This window comes from Erinaceus europaeus, chromosome 13 (assembly GCF_950295315.1).
Source record: "Erinaceus europaeus chromosome 13, mEriEur2.1, whole genome shotgun sequence".
Taxonomy (NCBI): Eukaryota; Metazoa; Chordata; class Mammalia; order Eulipotyphla; family Erinaceidae; genus Erinaceus; species Erinaceus europaeus.
This window is the reverse complement of record NC_080174.1, coordinates 23079982-23101230: the sequence shown is the minus strand read 5'-3', so window position 1 is coordinate 23101230 and position 21249 is coordinate 23079982. Positions and strand designations below refer to the sequence as shown.

The 21249-nt window shown below is 35.9% G+C and overlaps 1 protein-coding gene across 2 annotated transcripts in view; it reads right to left on the bottom strand.

The window, feature by feature from the left end:
* BCKDHB (branched chain keto acid dehydrogenase E1 subunit beta) overlaps positions 1 to 21249 on the bottom strand; it is a 249587-nt gene that overhangs the window by 54638 nt on the left and 173700 nt on the right. The window contains exon 9 of one of the 2 annotated variants that reach the window (XM_007536686.3): positions 16699 to 16785. The exons of the other annotated variant lie outside the window; for it this stretch is intronic. Coding sequence (XP_007536748.1) covers positions 16699 to 16785 — 87 coding nt within the window. The remainder of the gene's footprint in view (positions 1 to 16698; positions 16786 to 21249) is intronic. 2 annotated transcript variants of the gene reach the window in all.

Sequence of the window (21249 nt, the reverse complement as noted above, 5' to 3'; positions counted from 1 at the left end):
ACAATTCCCACCACCAGAGTTACACATCCCTTCCCCTCCATTGGAAGATTTTCTATTTTTTATCCCTCAGGGGGCATCGGACCCAAGATCATTATTGGGTGCAGAAGGCGGAAGGTCTGGCTTCTGTAATTGCTTCTCCACTGGACATGGGCATTGGCAGGTCGACCTATACTCCCAGCCTGTTTCTATCTTTCTCTAGTGGGGCAGGGGTCTGGAGAGGTGGGATTCCAGGACACACTGGTGAGGTTATCTGCCCAGGGAAGTCAGGTTGACATCATGTTATAACTTGGTGGGCTTTTGCTTTTCCTTTGTCAATTCAGATCCTTTTTTGCTGGTTTGTAGATGAGTTATAATATCCCCCCGTGGTTCCTCTTTGTCCCCCATCTCTATAGTTTATCTTTGACAGGCCTGAAAATCCTGTTCCCTGCTTAAAATTCCCAGGATCTGAACTAGTTTTTTGGGAGAATCACTTTGGTTGCGGCCTTCAGGCCGCCAGCTTGACTGACCTCAAAAAACTCTTTTGATATTTACCTCAAACTTTATAAAGATAGATTTACAAAACAAAATGGCATTAAAAATTTAAAAGTCTGGGGCTAGAAGGCAGCACATGCTTGCCATGGATGAGACCTTGTATTTGATCTCTTGTCCCTGCACCCTCAAATTGAAAGTTTGCTGGACATCATTTTTGGGAAGGGGGCAACTATTTTTTAAATTATTTTAAACACACTTATGAATGGATATTTTCAAACTACTATAGATTATTTAATTTCAAAATATATATATACTAAGTTGGGGCCAAGCAGTGGCACACCTGGTTGAGCCAACAGTACAGTGCACAAACCCTTGGCTCCCACCTGATGAGTGAAAGCTTCACAAGTAGTGAAGTAGAGCTGTAGGTGTCTCTCTCTGTGTCTCTTTCTCTATCTCCCTCTCCCATCTCAATTTCTCTCTGTCTCTATCCAATAGTAAATAAATAAAATTTAGAAAGATTAACAAACTTTGGGAAAAAGAAAATATACCAAGTTATTCAAGGATATAAACAAGTTTTTAAGAATAAGCAGCAGCACTAGCAAAGATAATGCATCTCAGATTTTTAACATTACATTTAAAAGACAGCCACTGAACAGAGAAAGCATATCTGTGCTTAATTTTCTCACTTATACAAAACTGGATCTCATTTCCTTACTCCATTAATCTCTCCTTAGCCTGACATTGAAAATGAAACACTATGGTCACTTAGTGCACACTCCTCAGAATCTCTTTTTCAGATATATACATCAGTCAACTGTTTGACATATGGATGATCAATCAAAGGCTTCATAAAAAGCAATGCAAATAAAAATCAGTTTAAATGCCTGACTTAAATAGAGCCATAGAGCACTAAATATCATTACAGATGGTCATATTTCACCTCTATGATAAAAAAATCTAATAAAAACCACAATCACAAAAGATTTAAGACTATATGAATGAAATAAGTGACAAGTTTAAAATGTTATAGGCAGTAGAGAGACTGCTGGCTTTGTAAAGATAAAAGATCTTCAAAGAACAAACTAGCACTTACCTGATAATACCACCTGTCATCCCCAATATCTCAAGGGAAGCATTTATTTGTAAAAGGTGAAACTCTATCCTCTCCTATGACATTATTTTATGGCTAAGTGTTAGTCCCAGAGGAAAACAAAGTCACTAGCTGTTAGAAAGTGAGTCAAGTCATGATTCAAAAAGAACCTTTTAAATATAGGTAACAGTGATAATGTTAGAGATAAATTTGCTTTAGATTATAAACCAAATGCACTTCACCAAAGACAAATAATATTTAGTTCAATTTTTAGTCACAAGACAAGTAGTAGGAAAACTTAAAAAAAATTAGTATACTGATACAAGTGGGTCTAACCACCATTTCAAAATAAGATTTTTGAATCTTATTTTTTTTTAAGGAAAAAATTAATTGGGGGCTTACTTTTAGGGAAAAAAATCATTATTATAAAGTGGCTAATGGGTCAGAGACTTGTTTTTTTCTTTGGATTGCAGGATATCTTCCTTATCTGTCATAATGCGCCAAGTTTCAACTTCAGCAAAATTTCATCTAACAACATTGTGAAAACCCGTGTTATTTATGACATCATTGAAAGATATTAACATAGACATAAGACTCATTTGTAATAATCCATTCAATAACACACACTACATACTGATAGATTATACTCTTTAAAACATTTTATCATCTTTTTTCATATCATCTTTCATTATCCAAGAAAGAAAATATTTGCCTATGTCAGCCTCATCTCCTTAACTCATTCAGTATTATAGGGCACTTATAATGTCTCTCTCTCTGTGTGTGTGTGTGTGTGTGTGTGTGTGTGTGTGTAACATATATTTATTTATGGTGAAAACACAACCACATTTCGTACTCAGTTGTGAAGGTAAATTATTTTATTTGGGGTTAATGGTTTACAGCACAGCTGTTAACAAGTGGGTACAATTCCTCATCTCATGATAGATGAACAGCAGATGAATGACTAAGAAAATGACTATATATATATACATATATATATAATCATATATACTACTCAGCAGTTAAAAATGATAAAGTCATCTCCCTCGCCTCTCACAGGCTGATCTATTTCTGGTTTTATCTCATTTTTTTTAAAGATATTTTTTATTCATTTGCTTTATGGAAGAGAGAGAGACCAGAATAGCATTTTCTATCCTTTTGTCTCTTTCTCCCTGTTTTCTGAGTTTTCTCTTTGTAGGCTTCAGCAGACATGCAGATCTTTGTAACAAAACTCTAATTCTTTTCTTCTCATGAAAAGACTAAGCAGTATTCTGGGGGATCTGTGCTAATAAGTACCTTATCCCTCCTAGTAATCAAGAATTAAAAGTGCTTATGAGGGACTTAACATTCTTCCTTCAAGTTCCATCCAAGGTTAAGTGAAGGAGAAGACTATATCATTTTTAACAGTTCAGTTGTACATAAATATATATATATATATGTATATGTATACACACATACATACATAAATACACATATATATCACAACTTTCTAAGTCTGCTGTTGCCCTATCAGAGAGAGATGAGGAATTGTACTCATGCGTACTCTTTATGGCTCTTGTTTTAAAAAATACAGTAAAAGGGGCCAGGCACATTCTACAAAGTGCAGGACCAAGGTTCAAGTCCCTAGTCCCCACCTGCAAGGGGAAATCTTCACAAAAGGTGAAGTAGTGCTGCAATTGTCTGACTCTCTCCTGCTCTCTCTCACTTTCCCTCCCTCACTCGATTCCTCTTGTATCCATCCAATAAATAAATAAAATATTAAACAAACACAGTGCAAATGTATTGTGAGTGAGTAAAAAAAAAAAAAAGGAGATACTTCAATAACAAGCTGTAAAGGAATAACTAAGTTCCTCTTTATTTAACTGCTAATATAGAAATAAATCATTTATGTTTCAAAATACAGTAAAAGAAAGGGGGAGAATGATGCTAGAACACTTAAAGCATGTCATCTCAAGGAAAAGCAGGACTGTCTAACTGATTCAGAAAGCATTTAACAATACATATATAGTGAGTATGTTATAACATACTGTGAACTGACAACAGCAAAAGAACTTGCAGACAGACAGACAGAAGAAGAGAGGATAAACATACTGTCTCTTAAAAAAGGAGAAAAATGAGAACTTTTAGTGGGGGGTGTGGTGACTTGTATGCATCAAATGTCGGTATCAAAGCACTCCTGAAATTTAATTCTGTAATGTTAAATTGCTAAAAAAAATGTAAAAATAAAATGTTGATAAAATGATATCAAACCTCAAAAGAAATGTAGCTAATAAAAGAGTTAGTTATCCCTATAAAAAGACAGAAAATAGTGTGGCCTTACTTTAAACAATGGCAGAACAACTGTAATTGTGAGCAATGTAAATATTAATTTTGAAATGTTAAGTCATCTCACGGCATAACTTACTAAAACATAAACATTTAAGTCACCTTAGGAGAAACTTCATGATTTACAGATTTTGCTAAATAATTTTTTAAAAAATAGATCCTTTTTAAAAAAAGATAAAAATAACTTTAATTGTAAGTATTACTATACTCTAAAAATTAAAAATAATATTATGTCTACTCTGTTGTTTTCGCCTGGCTGGCTTCACGGGCGGGTAACAGACGACCCGGGACTCACGGCTGAGTTGTACGCAGTATCTCTTTATTCATGCAGGATGCAGTACAATCTATACCAAGCTAAGCTAAACTCAAAACTACAAACAATCTTGTCCTTATAAATATACTAGCCCAGTAGGATGGGAACAGAATGCGACGCAGAGAGGGTGGAGAGAAAAGTGACTGGTGAAAATCAGGGTATGACAAGGAGAGGGGGAGGAGCAAGCAAGAATTCTTCCTCTGAACCACCAATGCCCTGGAGGGAGGGTGGTGCTTGTTAACAGCGGTTATATAAATAGAATGAAGTGGTTCCGTAAATAGAATACAGTGTTATGTAAATAGAATGCAATGTTAAGCAGGGGGTATTAAACCAAATGAAACAGAAGGGGTTTTTTAAAAGCATACCATCACTCCTCAAATAAATTAACAATGAAAGCCAAAGCCTCTCTTTTAACATAACTTAAAAGAAAATTATCAAATATTCAATACTTCTCCAATCAAATGCAGCTTAATTTTCAGACATTTCTGCAAATTAAAATGACATCTTGAACATTTTCATTAATATGGATAGATTTTAAAAATCAAAACAATTATAAACTAGGTGATTTCAGCTTGTAGCTTCTTTTTTTCAACTGCTTGATTTTGCAGTAAATGTTGATTGTAATGTCTTAAGCTTCACAAATGCTTAGACTCAAATTAAGAAGAGTCATTAGTAGTAGTTAGTATTTATTTTAATGTCTACTATAAACTCATCATTGTTTGGGTGAGTTATAGACTCATTCATGAGAAGAGACACAGACCCTTATAGCAAAGCATAACTGATAATGAGTTATAAATTTGATTACACTAAACTACCAAAATAAAGTGAACTTTCAATGACAGAACTTGTCTGCCCACCAAGAGGCATGACAAATGAGCTGAGAAATTCAGTTCTGTCCTCAGCAAACAGGCCCAGCCCGGCCCCTTATTGGGAATGGAATGCTTACAGAGCCTGCCTAATATTTCTTGACAAATGTAATATGCTTCTCTGCATTTAGTTGCAAAGTTTTACAAAATAAAGGGATGGCAGACTGTAGGGAAATTGTGAGGATATGGTTGAGCATGGTGTAGGACCTCCCATTGAAAAGTGGGTGCCTGGATGGCATGATCTTTCTATCAGTCTCTCTCTACTTGATATCAAAAATGGAAGAAAATGACCAGTAGGAAAAAGTTCCCTCTGTCAGTCTCTCGGACTCACAAAAGACTCTGCATACAGCCCATTTCCTAGGTCCCAAACCAGTTGGTTCCTTTAGTCAGAGGTTAATAGAAGTCCATCTTCTTTGATCACATATGGCCACTACATCATTGTTCTGCTCCATCAAACAATAACTAGGAACATTCTCCTTACTTCTTCACCCCCTCCATTTCTTTTAATCTTACATGATCTATCTTCTCTCTTATGGCTCCTCTCTGACTGCTGGTTATTGATAACCTTACTTCTCCCATTCCTTAGATCAACTAAACACCTTGCTCAACATTTACTAGGAATGCTCTGACCTTTTTGCCGGGCCAGGCTAGCTTTGTGGGTGGGAGAGACACGACCAGGGACTCATGGCTGAGCTGGGAACGCAGTTCAATCTTTACTGATGAGCGGGGATGCAGTTCAACAATCTAATCTCTTCTAATCCCTCTTCATTAGAAAACCCTGCCTTTTATATCTCCTGAGGCAGAAGTGTCAGGAAGAGGAATTACGTAGGATAGGGGGTGAGGAGAAGAAAAATATCGCTTGAACCAGTGGGGATTAAACCAATGAAAACAATGATTGTGTAAATAGACCAGAGTCAAGCAATGCAACAGAAGGGGTCTTAGAAGAAGCAGAATTTAAAAGCATACCAACATTTCCTCCTTTATTTTTTAACTAATGGCCATAGTATCAGGAGTGTGGGGTGAACAGAAACCTGTATTGTACTGGCATTTTCAAAAGAACTGGCACAAGACATGGAGGAACAAGTAAGAGAGCAGTAAGAACCAGTGTGATGCCAAGGGGAGGCCTGAGGGGGTGTTTCCTACCTCAAAGGGCAAGGCCTAGCAGGCGAAAGGGTATTTCCTGCCTCTGGGAGCATCTCTTGCCTCTGGAGGGTATTCCATGCCTCAAAGGGCATTTCCTGCCTCTGTGGGCATCTCTTGCCTCTGGGGACATTTCATGCCTCAAAGGGCATTTCCTGCCTCTGTGGGCATGACCTAGTGGGGGGGGAGTTTCCTGACTCTGGGGGAAGGGCCTGCAGGTGACGGGGTGTGGCCTATAGAGTCCAAAGGCGGATGGCTGGAAAGTCCATGGACTGCTGCTGTCAGTCTTTGAGAAACCCAGCAGCGTAAAGGAAAGCTGCTGTAAAGTTATGTAAAGTGTCCAAGAGGTGTACCAGTAAGTTCGATAGAAGTGTCAGTCCAAAGCAGATGACCACAGATGAAATGCCGGGGGATGAAATGCTGCACATCTGCCTCGATGGGGAAGGTCAACCACTGTAATTCTGCTTTTCAGTAGAGAGTGAGCTTTAGAGTCTGTGAATCAGGTCACATCATTGGTTGTTTGGGGGGGGAGGTAGTGCATTGTAGTCATGTCATCTTGTGGGCGATGTCAGAGAACAGGGGTCCAAATGGATTTCCAGGGATTCCATCTGAGTAGATGCTTTTTCATGTGAAGACTTGACAGCTGTAATTCACTTACTTGTGAAGCAAAAACGTTTTAAGGTTGTTTAAACAGTATAAGCTCAATAGAAGAACCATGGTTAGAAGCCTCAAGCATGAGAATCATTAGCATAATCATTGCTCTATCCACCCCACCCATAACTCATACAGTTTACAGGATTAAATGTTTCACATTAATACTAAGACGTAAAAAAAAAATCAATCCCAAAACCTAGATATACACCAGTTTCTGTGAGAGAGAGCATATGTTCACACGTATCCATAAACTACTGCAAAGTATATACCTGAAAGCAGAGGTACACTAGAGTTTGCAGTGAGTATCCCCCTAACACTTCCTCTCCACTATTCCAAGCTTTGGGTCCATGATTGCTCAACAATTTGTTTGGCTTTGTATGTTAACTCTCTTTTCAGTTACCAGGTTCCAGATGTCATCAGGATGCCAGCCAGGCTTCCCTGGACTGAAGACCCTACCTGGAGCTCCGCTTTCCCAGAGACCCACCCTACTAGGGAAAGACAGAGGCAGACTGGGAGTATGGACCAACCAGTCAGCGCCCATGTTCAGCGGGGAAGCAATTACAGAAGCCAGACCTTCCACCTTCTACAACCCACAATGACCCTGGGTCCATGCTTCCAGAGGGATAGAGAGTGGGAAAGCTATCAGGGGAGAGGGTGGAATATGGAGATTGGGTGGTGGGAATTGTGTGGAGTTGTACCCCTCCTACCCTATGGTTTTGTTAATTTATCCTTTCTTAAATTAAAAAAAAATCAAAAGAGGAAAAAACAAATTTTTGGATTGTTTCTGGACGTCTCTAGAAATCATGGCTGCATCCAGCATTTTTTTTAAGTCAATGTCATACAAAAATTCAGTCATTCAAATCATTCTCTTACAAAACGCAACTGAAAGCAGACAGCAAACTTCAGATATTCAGAGAGAACAATGAGGGGGGAATCGAGAGAAAAGCGGTAGGCAGTTTTTGCTTCTTTCACCTTTAACCAGATTATCCAGATCTCACCATGTAGCATCATGAGTCCCCAGAGGGTTTCCTAGTTCAAAAAGCTCCTCAAAATTCCATTTAGGGTGCTTTGGACTGTTCCTGCAGGATTGCAGGCATCCATTTTTAAAAGTGTCTTCCCATTGAAGAAAGAATCAAATCAGAAGGGTAGAACTAACCACGTGTCTGCCAGGGTACTGGTGAATGCTCTTCAAGTTAGAGTGCTCCTTCTTCGTGGGAAACATGAGAGAGGAAGTCCAGCAAGTCCCAGGGGAAATCTCTGTGCATCTCCCAAGCTCTACGATCACGGTCATAAGAAACCAAAGTTCCCGGTCAGGGAACCAAAGTGTGGCCCAGAGCAAAGTGTTCCAGAGACAGAGAAACTGTCTCATGAAGAAAGAGTAGAGGCTTTTGGAAACCTCTTCATAAGTAGAAAGGCAGGCCATGACGGATGGGTAGCCAAGTGGCTTTACTTATCTGGTCTTCTTAGGTCTGCTGCTTGTGTGTCCCTGTTCGGGCGCTAATTGTCGGGCCAGGCTAGCTTCGTGAGCAGGAGAGACACAACCAGGGACTCATGGCTGAGCTGGGAACGCAGTTCAATCTTTATTGATGAGCAGGGATGCAGTTCAACAATCTAATCTCTTCTCCATTAGAAAGCCCTGTCTTTTATATCTCCTGAGGCAGAAGTATCAGGAAGAGGAAGTACATAGGATAGGGGGTGGGAAGAAGGAAAATATTGCTTGAACCAGTGGGGATTAAACCAATGAAAACAATGATTATGTAAATAGACCAGAGTCAAGCAATGCAACAGAAGGGGTCTTAGAAGAAGCAGAATTTAAAAGCATACCAAGACCTTTTCCCAACCCCCTACTTCTCTTTGTTCCTCTTCTCCTAAACCATATATGGAATGGATAACTTCCTCCTACAACCCCTTATAAGCCCTACTTTGCTGTTTAATAAACGGATTGTGCATGAAACATACCCCTGGTGATCTCTTGTTGCATCTCTAGCTACGAACACTAAGAAAGACCTAGTCAGCTCACTTCTACTGCCCTAAAAAATTCTTCTGTGCTCCCCAAATCTGGTGTGCAAAAGAGCGGATAAGCCAGGAGTCTGTGGCCAGGAGGAGATCTCCCCACAAAAGTCCGGCAGCAGGTCATAGATACACACTGCTGTCTCTCATTAACACAACTTTACCTTTTGTGGTTAAAAAAAAATATTTAAGATCTTTGGTCCATAATCCCAGAGACAAGTTCTTAGCAGACAAATTCTGGAAGTTAAAATGTTCCCAACTTGTTTTCTATAATGGTTTTATTCTGTTTTCTTTCCTACTCTATTCACTTGTCTACCTTTACAACTCTTCTTTTCTTACTTTTCAATGCAGAATACCTAGAGTACTCAATAAAAATTGGCTGCAAGAATCATCAAGTCAATGACATGACAGGAGGAATACATTCCTAACATGTGTGAGGCATGGATTCAATATCAAACATTCAAAATGACAGAGCAAGGTTCAGTTGAATGTTTTCAAGCAGCGGAGAAGCAAACTTTTATTTGTACTTTAAAAAAAGAAATGGATAGAAAAATACAATAAGTTATAACAGATCGAGGGGCAGAGATAAATAGCAGACTAAACAGTCTAGAAAATGAGAGTAATCGCATTTATTTTGAGATAGACTTATTTTCATAAAGTTGCAAAGACTCATGTGCCAATATCTACAATTTCTTAATGTTAAAAGACTTCCACATTAATTACTTTAAAAATATCTTGTCACTATCAAAGTGTCATGGAGCTAGAATTTTGAACCTAATGTTGAAGAGCAGAACAAGTCTTGGATTTTCGAAAATAGCCATGTCCATTATTGAGACTGTACAAGAAAGAATGGGGATTATGAGAATTGTGGAAATGTGCCCTTGTGACAACAAAAACCTAGTATAACAGGATTTCCTCCTCAAGTTACATTGTGATTGGGGGAGGCGTGGGGGAGGGAAGAGATATGGGAGACAGCATAATTGTTATGCAAAAGAATATCATGCCTATAGCTCCCAGAACCCAAGTTCAATCCCCAGAAGCACCATATATGAGAGCTGAGGAGTGCTCTGGTCTCTCTTTCCATCTGTGCATCTCTCTTTTGCTCCCTGTCTCTCTCTCTCTCATACTAAAATAAAATATAAAAGTAAAATAAGATTTACAAAAGAATGGAAAGTAGAAGAAGGATGTTGCTGAAACCTTGGTCACACCTACACTATTAAAAAATAAATAAAAGAAACAGCGAAGGAGAGGAGCGGTGCTGCTACAACTGGTTAAGCACACGTGTTACCGTGCTCAAGGATGTGGGTTCCAGACCCCAACCCCCAACTGAAGGGAGAGAGCTTTTAGAGTGGTAAAGCAGTGCTTCAGGGTCTCTCCATCTCTCTCCCTCTCTATCATCCCTTCCCTCTTGATTTCTGGCTGTCTCTATCCAATAAATAAAAGTAAAAAATTCTATTAAAAAAATAACTCAAAACTTGGCTAACAAAAAGATTTAAAAAGAGACATTGAAGGAGATAAGATGTATTCTGGAACAAGGAGGAAAACCAACATAGTATAATTTAGTTAAAATGAATAATTGCAAGTAAATGGTATCATTATATGTAGTTATATATTATAATTATGTAATTAATTTAGCTTTAGCTATAACTAATGAAGTAACAGCTCTATTCATAACGCATCCCAGGAAAGAGTTCAACTTTGATTCATACTGATGACTCTAGAAGTTATTTACAGAAAACAGGCTTTGGGTTGAAATCTTTAAAAAGTTATTATACATGTGAACACGCCAACTTAAATAATTTTAGTATAAAGCATGATTTCCCTTACTGCCATACTTGTTGCTGTCTGTCCAAAGACAGGTTAAAAGACTACAAAATTGCAGAAAACTATTGATCAAATAAGTATTGATGGATTCCTCTAATTATCCTCAGTTTCTCTACATGATTATTTTAATGAGATCTGTTTGCCACAATGGTAAAAACTCAAAAACTATTTAGAATCTTTTCTCTCTTCTTCAGAATGATGTCTTTTTTTTGTTTCAAAGAAAGTACTTACAAGTGTGCTAGTAATAATTATTTTAGAAGAAAAATATCCTTCTTTGGAATCCTTTCTAATATAAACCAGTCAGAAAAACAATTTTCCTTTACATGAAAGATTTATATGAATACATTGACTCATGTAAACCTGAAAAATCCTCTCAAACTATTAGAATCTGATTGTCTTAATATATATATATATATATATATATATATATATATATATATATATATATGTACAATTTCTGAGTTCTTATTCTACGGAAAGAGACCACACAGAAAGGATGGAACAATGGTATGGAAACTTACCATCCTATCCAATTGGACTTTTTATTACAGATTTATTGCTTCCATGTGTTAAAAAAAAAAAATCTTTAAGCCAACTGTAATCCCTAAAAATTTTGGCATTCTTACTTTGGACTAAATCTAGAGAAAAAAGCATTTTTATTATCACAAGCCTATCAGAGTCAAGATTTATTTCTTTATTCTGGGAATGTGCTAGAAATTAATAATTTTTTTATAAGGCTTAAAGAAAGAATGCTATTTAAAACTGCTTGAAGCAGGGCTGCAGGTGTCTCTCTGTCTCTCTCCCTCTCTATCTCCCCTTCCTTCTCAATTTCTACCTGTCTCTACCCAATAAATACATTTAAAAAATAAAGATAATTTTTTAAAAATAATAAAAAATAAAACTGCTCGAATACCACAAATCACTTGGTCTTAGTACTTAAATAAATAATACAAACTGTTAATACTGCATTCTACAAAGTATAAATTGGGGGAAAATTTTAAAATGGATGAATTAATACATTTCTTTGCACAGTAAGCATATTTTTAAACTGTAGCTGCACAAAGCTGAAGGAAACCAAAGTTACATAAAATTAATTCTTACAATTTTATGAAAATAAAATCAAACAGCACAATGAGGTCAGTGAATTGCCTGGACTCTATTTTTTGTGTAGTTTAGCACAAATCAGGATGCTCAATGAAATGCATTAACTCCCCCAAAAGTCATACATCTCTAAATTTTAGGTCTGTGTCAAAGGACTATGTGAAAAATTTCCTTGCCCCAAGTGAGAACAGATGACAATGTAAAGTTAAATGTGAAGAGACAGAGGAGCTCTGGGTGACCTAACAAGAAATCTCCCCCGGAGGGGAGCCAAATATACCAGACCTTAACTAGTACTACCTCCTAGTTAATTTCCAAATTAAATCCATCAGAAAAGCAAGATAGTCCTTGTGTTTCAGGCACTGGTTTTCACTTTTGTTAAGTATTTATATACACTTTATGAAGAAACTATTAATAAGCATAAAAATGTATTTCATCAATAAAAAATAGTCTCGCAGTCACTTCTAAGTTTAACATGACTTCAAACTTTTAAATGATTCCTTTCTAAATAATAAAACTATATTGAAATCAGAAAAGAAAAAGCAGCAAAATTTAATTGTTTTATGAAAAAGAGCAACCAGCAGGAGCTAACTTAAAATGTGGATGGAGAATTTGCACAATGGACACAACCTGAATAGACAAAAAGCCATCTGGTACAAATTGAAAAGTTATGTAAATAAAATATGAATATATTTCACATTCATTCTTTTCATATTTTATCTGTTGAATTAAAAATAATCTTAATAGTAATGCTAGCAAAATTTTCCATAGTAGACAAAAAGTCCACTGGCATTCAATTTTATATAATATAACTTTTCTATCTAAAATTATTAGTCACAAGTTTAAAAAAACACTCTATAGTATTGTATTCTCATCATTTTACTTTTAATGTGATTAATAGCATTTAAAAAATAGTGAAACAGAAAGTAGTGCTCTCGGAATAAGCTTAGTGCCAAATGTCTCTTAAAAATAATTTAAAGCAACTTTGTAGCATTAACCATGGTTTTTTAAAAACAGCTACCAAATACCATACACAAGACAGTGATTATTAGAGAGGATGTATTAATATGTTCACTTTCACAGAAAAAATTTACATTTACTAACACAATGAAAAGAACTCTATAGGTTAGTCAGCAATGCTCAAAGGTATATATCATTCTCAGGCAAAATTTCAAATTTCCTTTCCAAAACTACGGCAAAGTTATCTGTGTACTTCTTCCTGATGTCCCAGAATATTGATTTTCAATTTATTAATCTGTCTTATCTTTTTTTTTTACACTTTTTTTTTCTTCTACTTTGTTGACACATGGATACGTGTCACTCTGTTCTCCCACCTAGGTCCTTGACACCATCATCCAGCATGACCCCAGTTTCCTTCCAGCCCATTCATCCTTTGCCCACCTCTTCCAGAGTCCTTTGCTGTGGTGTAATACACCACACTCAGTCCAAGTTTTACTTAGTGTTTTTCCTTTCTGTACTTGTTCCTTAACTCCCACCTATGGGTGAGATCATTTGGTTTTGGTCTTTCTCTTTTTGGCTTATCTTATTTAACCTTACAAAATATAGACTACAAAAAGAAAATAGAAGTCATTCCTACTTGTGAAGACAACTACACCTCATAGTTTAATTTAAAAAACCTAAAGTTTCACTTGAAAGAGAGCGTGAGGTACTTCATAAAGAAGATGCTCAGGATTGCATGTTCCATTTACTGAATATGTAAAGAAGACAAATACTGCAAAAAATTACCTGCAAACATTATTTCTCAAAAGAAAAAAATCTATTGTCATACTCCATCAAAACTCAACTCCCACTCTTTTATATTTTATTTTACTTTATTTTGCTTTACTTTATTTTATTTATTATCACCAGAGTTATCACTGGGGCTCAATACCTACACTAGGAATCTATCACTCTCTGCAGCCAATTTTTTTTCCTTTTATTTACGAGACGGGTGGAACACCTGGTTAAACACACATAGTAATAAGTGCACATAGTAAAGGATCATGTAAGGATCTGAGTTTGAGCCCTCGGCTCCCCACCTACAGGAGGGATGTTTTTCACAAGTGGCCAAGCAAGTCTGCAGGTGTCTCTCTACCTCCCTCCCCCCCCCTCAATTTATCTTTGTCCTATCTATCAAATAAAATAAGAGAAGGAAGGAAGGAAAGGAGGGAGGAAGGGAGAGAGGGAGGGAGGGAGGGAGGAAGGGAGAGAGGGAGGGAGGGAGGGAGGGAGGAAGAAAGGAAGGAAGGAAGGAAGGAAGGAAGGAAGGAAGGAAAGAGAGAGAGAGAAAGAGAGAGAGAGAGAGAGAGAGAGAAGAAAGAAAAGAAGAAAAAGAAAAAAAAGATGGCCACTAGAAGCAGTGGATTCATAGTGCCGGCCCAGCAATAACATTGGAAAGTAACCATTCTCCATTTATATACTTGTTTATTTATTTTTATTTTTCTTTCAATTATAGTTTCAATGATAATGCAGAGAAAAATTAAGAGAGGAGGGGTAGATAGAGAGGGAGAGAGAAAGATGGACACCTGCAGACCTGTTTCACCACTACTCAAGTGTCTTCACTGTAGGTGAAGAGTAGGAGCTTGAAATTGGTCCTTGCACAAGGTAATACATACATGTTCTGAACCTGGTGCACCACTGCCGGCCCCCTTACCTCCCCCACTTTTAATATCTATAAATAAAATCTGAATTAACCAAAAAGAACACTTTCACATTTGTTTGCGTATTAAGAAATCCAAGTTTGACTTCCCTAAAATATCTGTTGCAAATCCATCTACAAATTTTACATTATTATCCCCTCATTTTGTGGTTAGTTGTTTGAATCATTTTAGCATGGAAAACAGAGAAGATTTTATAATGAATACAAATAATCTTGTCTCCCTCTGGTGGGTGAGAGGGTTTTAAAAGAAGGCAAGTGAGTACATTCAACATTTATTCAAGACACCTGTGCTAGTCCCAGGCATTCTATTGTCTGTTTTCTTTTCAATTAGTGATTTAATAATGGCTTACAAGATTATAAGACAAAGTCCTTTGAGTGACACTGCCTCTTTTAATTACGCAAATTACAAGCACTCTGAATTAATGGCATTCACTTCAAAAAGAAATACAGTTTATTTAAATCAAAATTTCTTAGTCTATAGACATTTCATTTAGCACAAATTATTACCACATAATTTAGATTCTGATTTTTATACAAAAGTTAGGATCTATTGGAGTTACCTTTACATCAATATGCTTAATTTATAATCCAGTGTTTTTAAACTGTAATGCACAAGCATGTTACTGGATTTTGAGAGACATTTTTCCACTAATACAAGTATTCACAATTATTGAAAACCAAGAAATAATAATCTTCCTAGTTATTTACAGTCTGAAAACTAATATTCTATTGCAGTTTACAAATAATTTATGGAGATTAAATTTAAACTAATTCTTAGAGAAAGCAGACTTTACAATTTTAAGAATTATAGTTTCTGTATTCGAACTGTTTTCCTTTTATATTTAAATGCAAATAAAATGTTTAGATGAAAGTAAAACAGCAATCAGTGCACAGAATGAAAAAAAGGCCATCAAGTGAAAATGTTACTAGCAAGCATAACTATAATTCAGAATGGCTGGGTGGACTACATGTTGACTACAAGTCAGAAAATTCCAACTTCTTTTTCTAGTTTTGCTTGTGACTTAAAATAGCAGCCTGCTGTTACAGGGATTTATTCTTGCAACTCATGCCTGTAACATATGCTTGTAACTAAGTTATTATTGCACTACACCATTCAAGGAATAAAACAAAGGATAAATAGCAAACACTCAGATAAAAAAGTATGTTTCAAATAATTAAATTACACAACAGAAAAACAATAGGTCTCTGAAAACTCAAATATTTGTGCTTTTATTAGCAGTAATAACATACAACATGTAAAGATATGGTGTAGCTTTATTTGGCACTATTAATTGTAGACTATCCTAATTTTTAAAGTATCTGCTTAAATTTGTTTCACCTAATTTAAAAATATTAATAACGCTGTCAATTCATACTTAAGACATCACAATTTTTTTATTTATTAAAGATTTAAATTTAAAAAGCATATCATTACTCATAATTTAAATCAAGCTTTTAAACCTTGTAGTCTCAAAAGAATTCTGTTTATATGTATCTTAACAATAAACATCTTAGCACAAGTAGAGAAGTAAAATGATTGCACACTACAAAGATTTTTTTAATCTAAAACACAAACATTTTACATTTTAAGTTATTTAATTTTAAATATCAGAAAATGATATTGGCTTAAATCTCATTTATATCTGTGAGATAAATGTAAATAAAAGTTTTAACTAAAAACTCTCTTTTAAAGTGTACAGGCTTTTTCCCCTGATATGCAGCTTAATAGCTTACAAAAGAAATAAATTTTAAACTACTTAAAGTATTACTAATATCATAATGTAATTACTGATTAAACATAAGTAAATTGATTTTTTAAATATCAAATTTATATTATTTACTTTTGATGGATTTTTATAACGTGGAGGCTGTGAAAAATCTAAGACTAAGCAACTTATACTTAACTCAATTCCTTACTAGTCTTGCTTTACGAATAAATGCCAAAATTCACATTTGAAAGTATTCTTCTCCTGCTCATCCTTTTACACATAACTGAAGTTTAATATCCCCATTTCAAACATCTGCCTATGGAGAATTTTTCTACGTATACTGTATAAGTTTCTTTTTCTAAATGTAGTTAGGTCATTAATTACAGGACAGTGGAATCAAGTGAGAGATGTGTATTTCAAAAAAAAGTACACACTTCCATATGTTCTGATAAGCAATTTTTGTCTTGGAACAGACATGTGGCAATTGCATAAATGCAAAAAAAAATAATAATAATAAAATAAGAGCCAAAAAGTTACTCTACCTGAACTGTGGAACTGATCTCCGAAGCAAAGCCGCCTGTCAAGGGAGCCTCATGACTGATTAGCAGTCGCCCCGTTTTAATCACTGACTGAAAGAAAATTTTAAAAAAAGGGAAAAGAAAAACCAGTGTTAAAGAGAATACATATTTCAACTATATATGGCATTTCTGGGGAAGTAGTAAAAAACAGAAAGAATTAAATTCAATACATAATATAAAAATGAGTAATTTGACTTTATGCCAAAGCAGTTTCAGCCGCCTATCAGACTGTCACTTGATTTTTGTAACGTTACATTTTTTCAATATAGTTCATAATCCTAATATAAAAGAAAAATGAGATTTGTAATTCTATGTATGTCATTAAAATAGCATTCCCATTATTATAAAATATCTGGAGACATAAATGGAATCACTATATAACATATTTTTCACCTTTCAGTATTTTTCTTCATAGTGCATAAAGAATGCAAGTGCTTTCTTTGCTTCACTGCAGGGTATGCCTGCATATAAATAAGAAGTCTTAAGAAATAATTGTTTTGTGGAAATGGAAAACACAATAATAGCATTCAGAATCTGTAGCAAAGGAAAAGCCCTAGTTCCTACATACTGTTAAAGTAAACTAAGTAGGAAAAAAATAATAATCACTGCAAAAGTAAAAGAGTAACAAAGCACTATGTTCACGAGCATTAAAATCCGGTTAACGAGAGTCAGGCGGTAGCGCAGTGGGTTAAGCGCATGTGGCGCAAAGCGCAAGGTCCAGCGTAAGGATCCGGTTCAAGCCCCCGGCTCCCTACCTGCAGGGGAGTCGCTTCACAAGCAGTGAAGCAGGTCTGCAGGTATCTGTCTTTCTCTCCCCCTCTCTGTCTTCCCCTCCTCTCTCCATTTCTCTCTGTCCTATCCAACAACAATGACATCAATAACATCAATAACAATAATAATAACTACAGCAATGGTAAAACAACCAGGGTAACAAAAGGGAAAAAATGGCCTCCAGGAGCAGTGGATTCGTGGTGCAGGCACTGAGCCCAGGCAATAACCCTGGAGGAAAAAAAAAAAAATCTGGCTAACAACCACAACTCCATTTTACCATAGAAAACAACACAATAACAATGTATTTTCAATAGGGTGTTTCTTCACACAGTACAGGATGTATCCTGGACAATAATAAATTTTACATTCTAGTAGCTATGATAGCACAGTGTGATTGATACCAGTGTGTTAGAAGGTAAAATAAAAATACTAATTCAACAGCAAGCAACTGCTTAAAATTTGTTGAACAATTACTAGAATTACAAAGAGGTGTTTTCATTTCTAACAATTCGATATTGCCATCTTTAAAATCAAAGAAAGTATTTTAAAAAATAATAAAATCTTCCAAGAAAAAATGTATATAAAGATTTTCTTCAATTAGAATTTAGAAATTTTAAAGTATGCAGTTAACTTAGCCAGTAGATGTTAACTCTAAGATATGGTCTGTAGCCGTGACAAAAATAAATTACTCTATCTACTATGAAAACAGTGGCTGAAGAAAATAAAATTTTATGAACATCTTAATGAATACCATCTCCACCCCCAGTGAAATGTTAACCTTAGAATGTCAGTATAACGTGGAAGTACCTAATATTCACTTTTGCTTCTTAAGATCATTTCTGGTAACCTGAGAGGTAGCCAATATATGAAATAAAATTACATTAAATGTTTACGTAATGTCAAAATTCAGTAAGCCTACCAGCAGAGCTTAGAGAATTTATAGATTGAATCTACAAATACTGCTTAATGATTTTTTTTTTCTTACCAGAGCAATGCTCAGCTCTGGCTTACGGTGGTGCAGAGGACTGAAACAAACTCTTGTCTCTGGTTTGAGAATCTTTTTGCATAATCATTAAGCCACCCCTCTCCCCATTCAGTGCTTATTTTTATAAGGCATGGCATAATTTTACCTTGGTATGGCCTCAATTTTAATTTACTAAACTTCCTATAGCCTCTTGGAAATTATTGACAATATTATGAGATAGTTATCTACAAAATATAATTACCTGGGTACCTGGATATAATTACTTGAATAGTTACCAACCCAAATGTTGCATTTTGACTTAGTAAAAATAAAAATTTTTCAGTGGAAATAACTAATTCGTTGAAAATGAATAACTATACATATAACACTAACAATTCTTTTAAAAGTTCTTTTCTTGGAAGAAAATAATGCTAAAAATCTTCTTTTGGGATAAGTGCATTTCTCCCCTTGGAAAAGAATTTAAACAACTTTTCGCTATGAAAGCTGAACCTATAGAAGCCAGGAAAGATCATATAGGACCAAAATTTCCAGGATTTGCTTCTTCATTAAGTCCTACTCTGGGATTCTGGCCTAAGGCAAATAAGGCACCAAAGAGATGGAGGTGACAAAAGGCATTAAAGAAAGAGCAATGAAATAAAAAATTAGAACTCTGAAAAGAGCATCTCTGTGCCTTCTGCCACGAAAGAAATCTGTTCCCCTTCAAGGGTTGCAGATTTGTCAAGAAACCTTAAAACCTTCTGAAAGGTTCAAAGTATAAAAACCTGTGGCAGGTTAAGTCAGCACTGGTCTGCCTCATGACATCTACTGTGGTAGTGGTATCTAACTTTCTCAGAATTTAGCTAGTCATCCTCTCCAAGGGCACCAACAGCATCATATCACAAAAGGAATTATCAGAATCTCAACAGCAAACACTAGAGAGTTTTTTTTTTTCTACTTTATCGGTAAGTTGAAGATTTACAGTACAGTTGTTGACACACAGGTACAACTTCTCATCTCCCCGTGATAGGTGTCCTTGGCAAGACTCTCTCCCAGGATTATTTTACCAACACTGAACACAAAAGATTATTCCCAACAATACCCCTGTCTCCAAGGAACTTTGGAGATACTTTGCTCCTGGTATGGACATTCCATGGCTATTTCCCATTGACTGTCTTCTCCCCAGATGCCATTACCAGTGACTATAACATCATATTACCTATGTAGCATGCCTGGCACAATACTCAGAACATGGAGGACACTCAAGGAAAAATAGACGAGAAAAAAAACTACTTATCAAAAATAATTCGACTATATTAAGCATGTCCTTGTTTAATGTATCTCAGCTGTTGCTTTCTTGGCAAAATCCATTTTTTTAAGATAGTGCAAAAGTAAACTTCAGCAGGTCCCAGAACAATTTAAATATAAAATATCTGGCTCCAAAGTGAGGATATTTTAATGTGTCAGTGACAACACAGCATCTGTGGTAATGGAGCTGCTAAGTTATACTCCCTTAAAATGACTGTGCAGACTTTGGCTGCCTAAACATTAGACATATGTTTTAGTGAATGTAGCCTTTAAAGATTTTAACACAACACAAGCAGGAAAACTGTTAAGCTGTCATTCCAGGAGAAAATGATACATACAAGCAGACCATTAAACTTGGATGAAGGGCAAACGCTAGAAGAAGACCATTAAACTTGCATATGCCTAGGGAGTCACGCTGTGGCGCAGCGGGTTAAGCTCAAAGCACAAGGACCCGAGTAAGGATCCCAGTTTGAGCCCTGGTTCCCCACCTGCAGGGGAGTCCCTTCACAGGCTGTGAAGCAGGTCTGCAAGTGTCTATCTTTCGCTCCCCTTCTCCGTCTTCCCCTCTTTTCTCTATTTCTCTCTGTCTTATCCAACAATGATGACAACAATAATGATAACTACAATAATAACACAAGGGCAACAAAAGGGAATAAATAAATATAAAAAATTAAAAAATAAAAATAAAATAAACTTGCATATGCCTAAGACGTTCATTGGCATTCATAAAGCAAAAAAAAGTATTTTTTTAAATTTCTGATTCAAATTCTATAGCAAGGCTTTCTCCCTACAGAGCAATTCAACATGATTGACATTAAGTTCAGAAGCTTATTCTGACCACTGATAATAAAGTGAGAGAATAACATTCTGCATAGGTGTTTTATAGCTCTTTTTGTAAATATTTATTTATTGATTGATTGTGGATAGAGGCAGAGAGAAATTGAGATGGGGGGGAGCGGAGTTGAAGATAAACAAAGAGACACCTGTAGCCCTGCTTCACCACTAGTGAAGCTTTCCCCCTACAGATGGGGACCAGGGGATTGAACCTGGGTTCTTGCACATTGTAATGTGTGCACTTAACTAGGTGTGTGTGACCGCCTGGCCCAAGCCCTAAGCGAAAGAGACATCAAAGCTGACTTTTACCACCATTTCATTTCTAAATCAAAAGAACCTCACATAGATGTAAATACATATAAAAGCAGAAATAACGCCAGTGTTATACACTTGTGTTTCATTAATTTAAAACGTATTAGTCATTACTTATATAATCTAGACTCACTAAGAACAATATGTTAATTAGTTTCAAGTATCACCACAAAAGAAATAAATTTTTGAAGTACCTTTCTGATTAATAACCCAGTATAATTGAAAAGGTAGCCAGAAAACTACACAATTAATCAGAGGCAATGAATGCACTGATGTGTACAAGTAACTGTTATTAATCAGCCTTGACCTTCACACACAATCATACCACA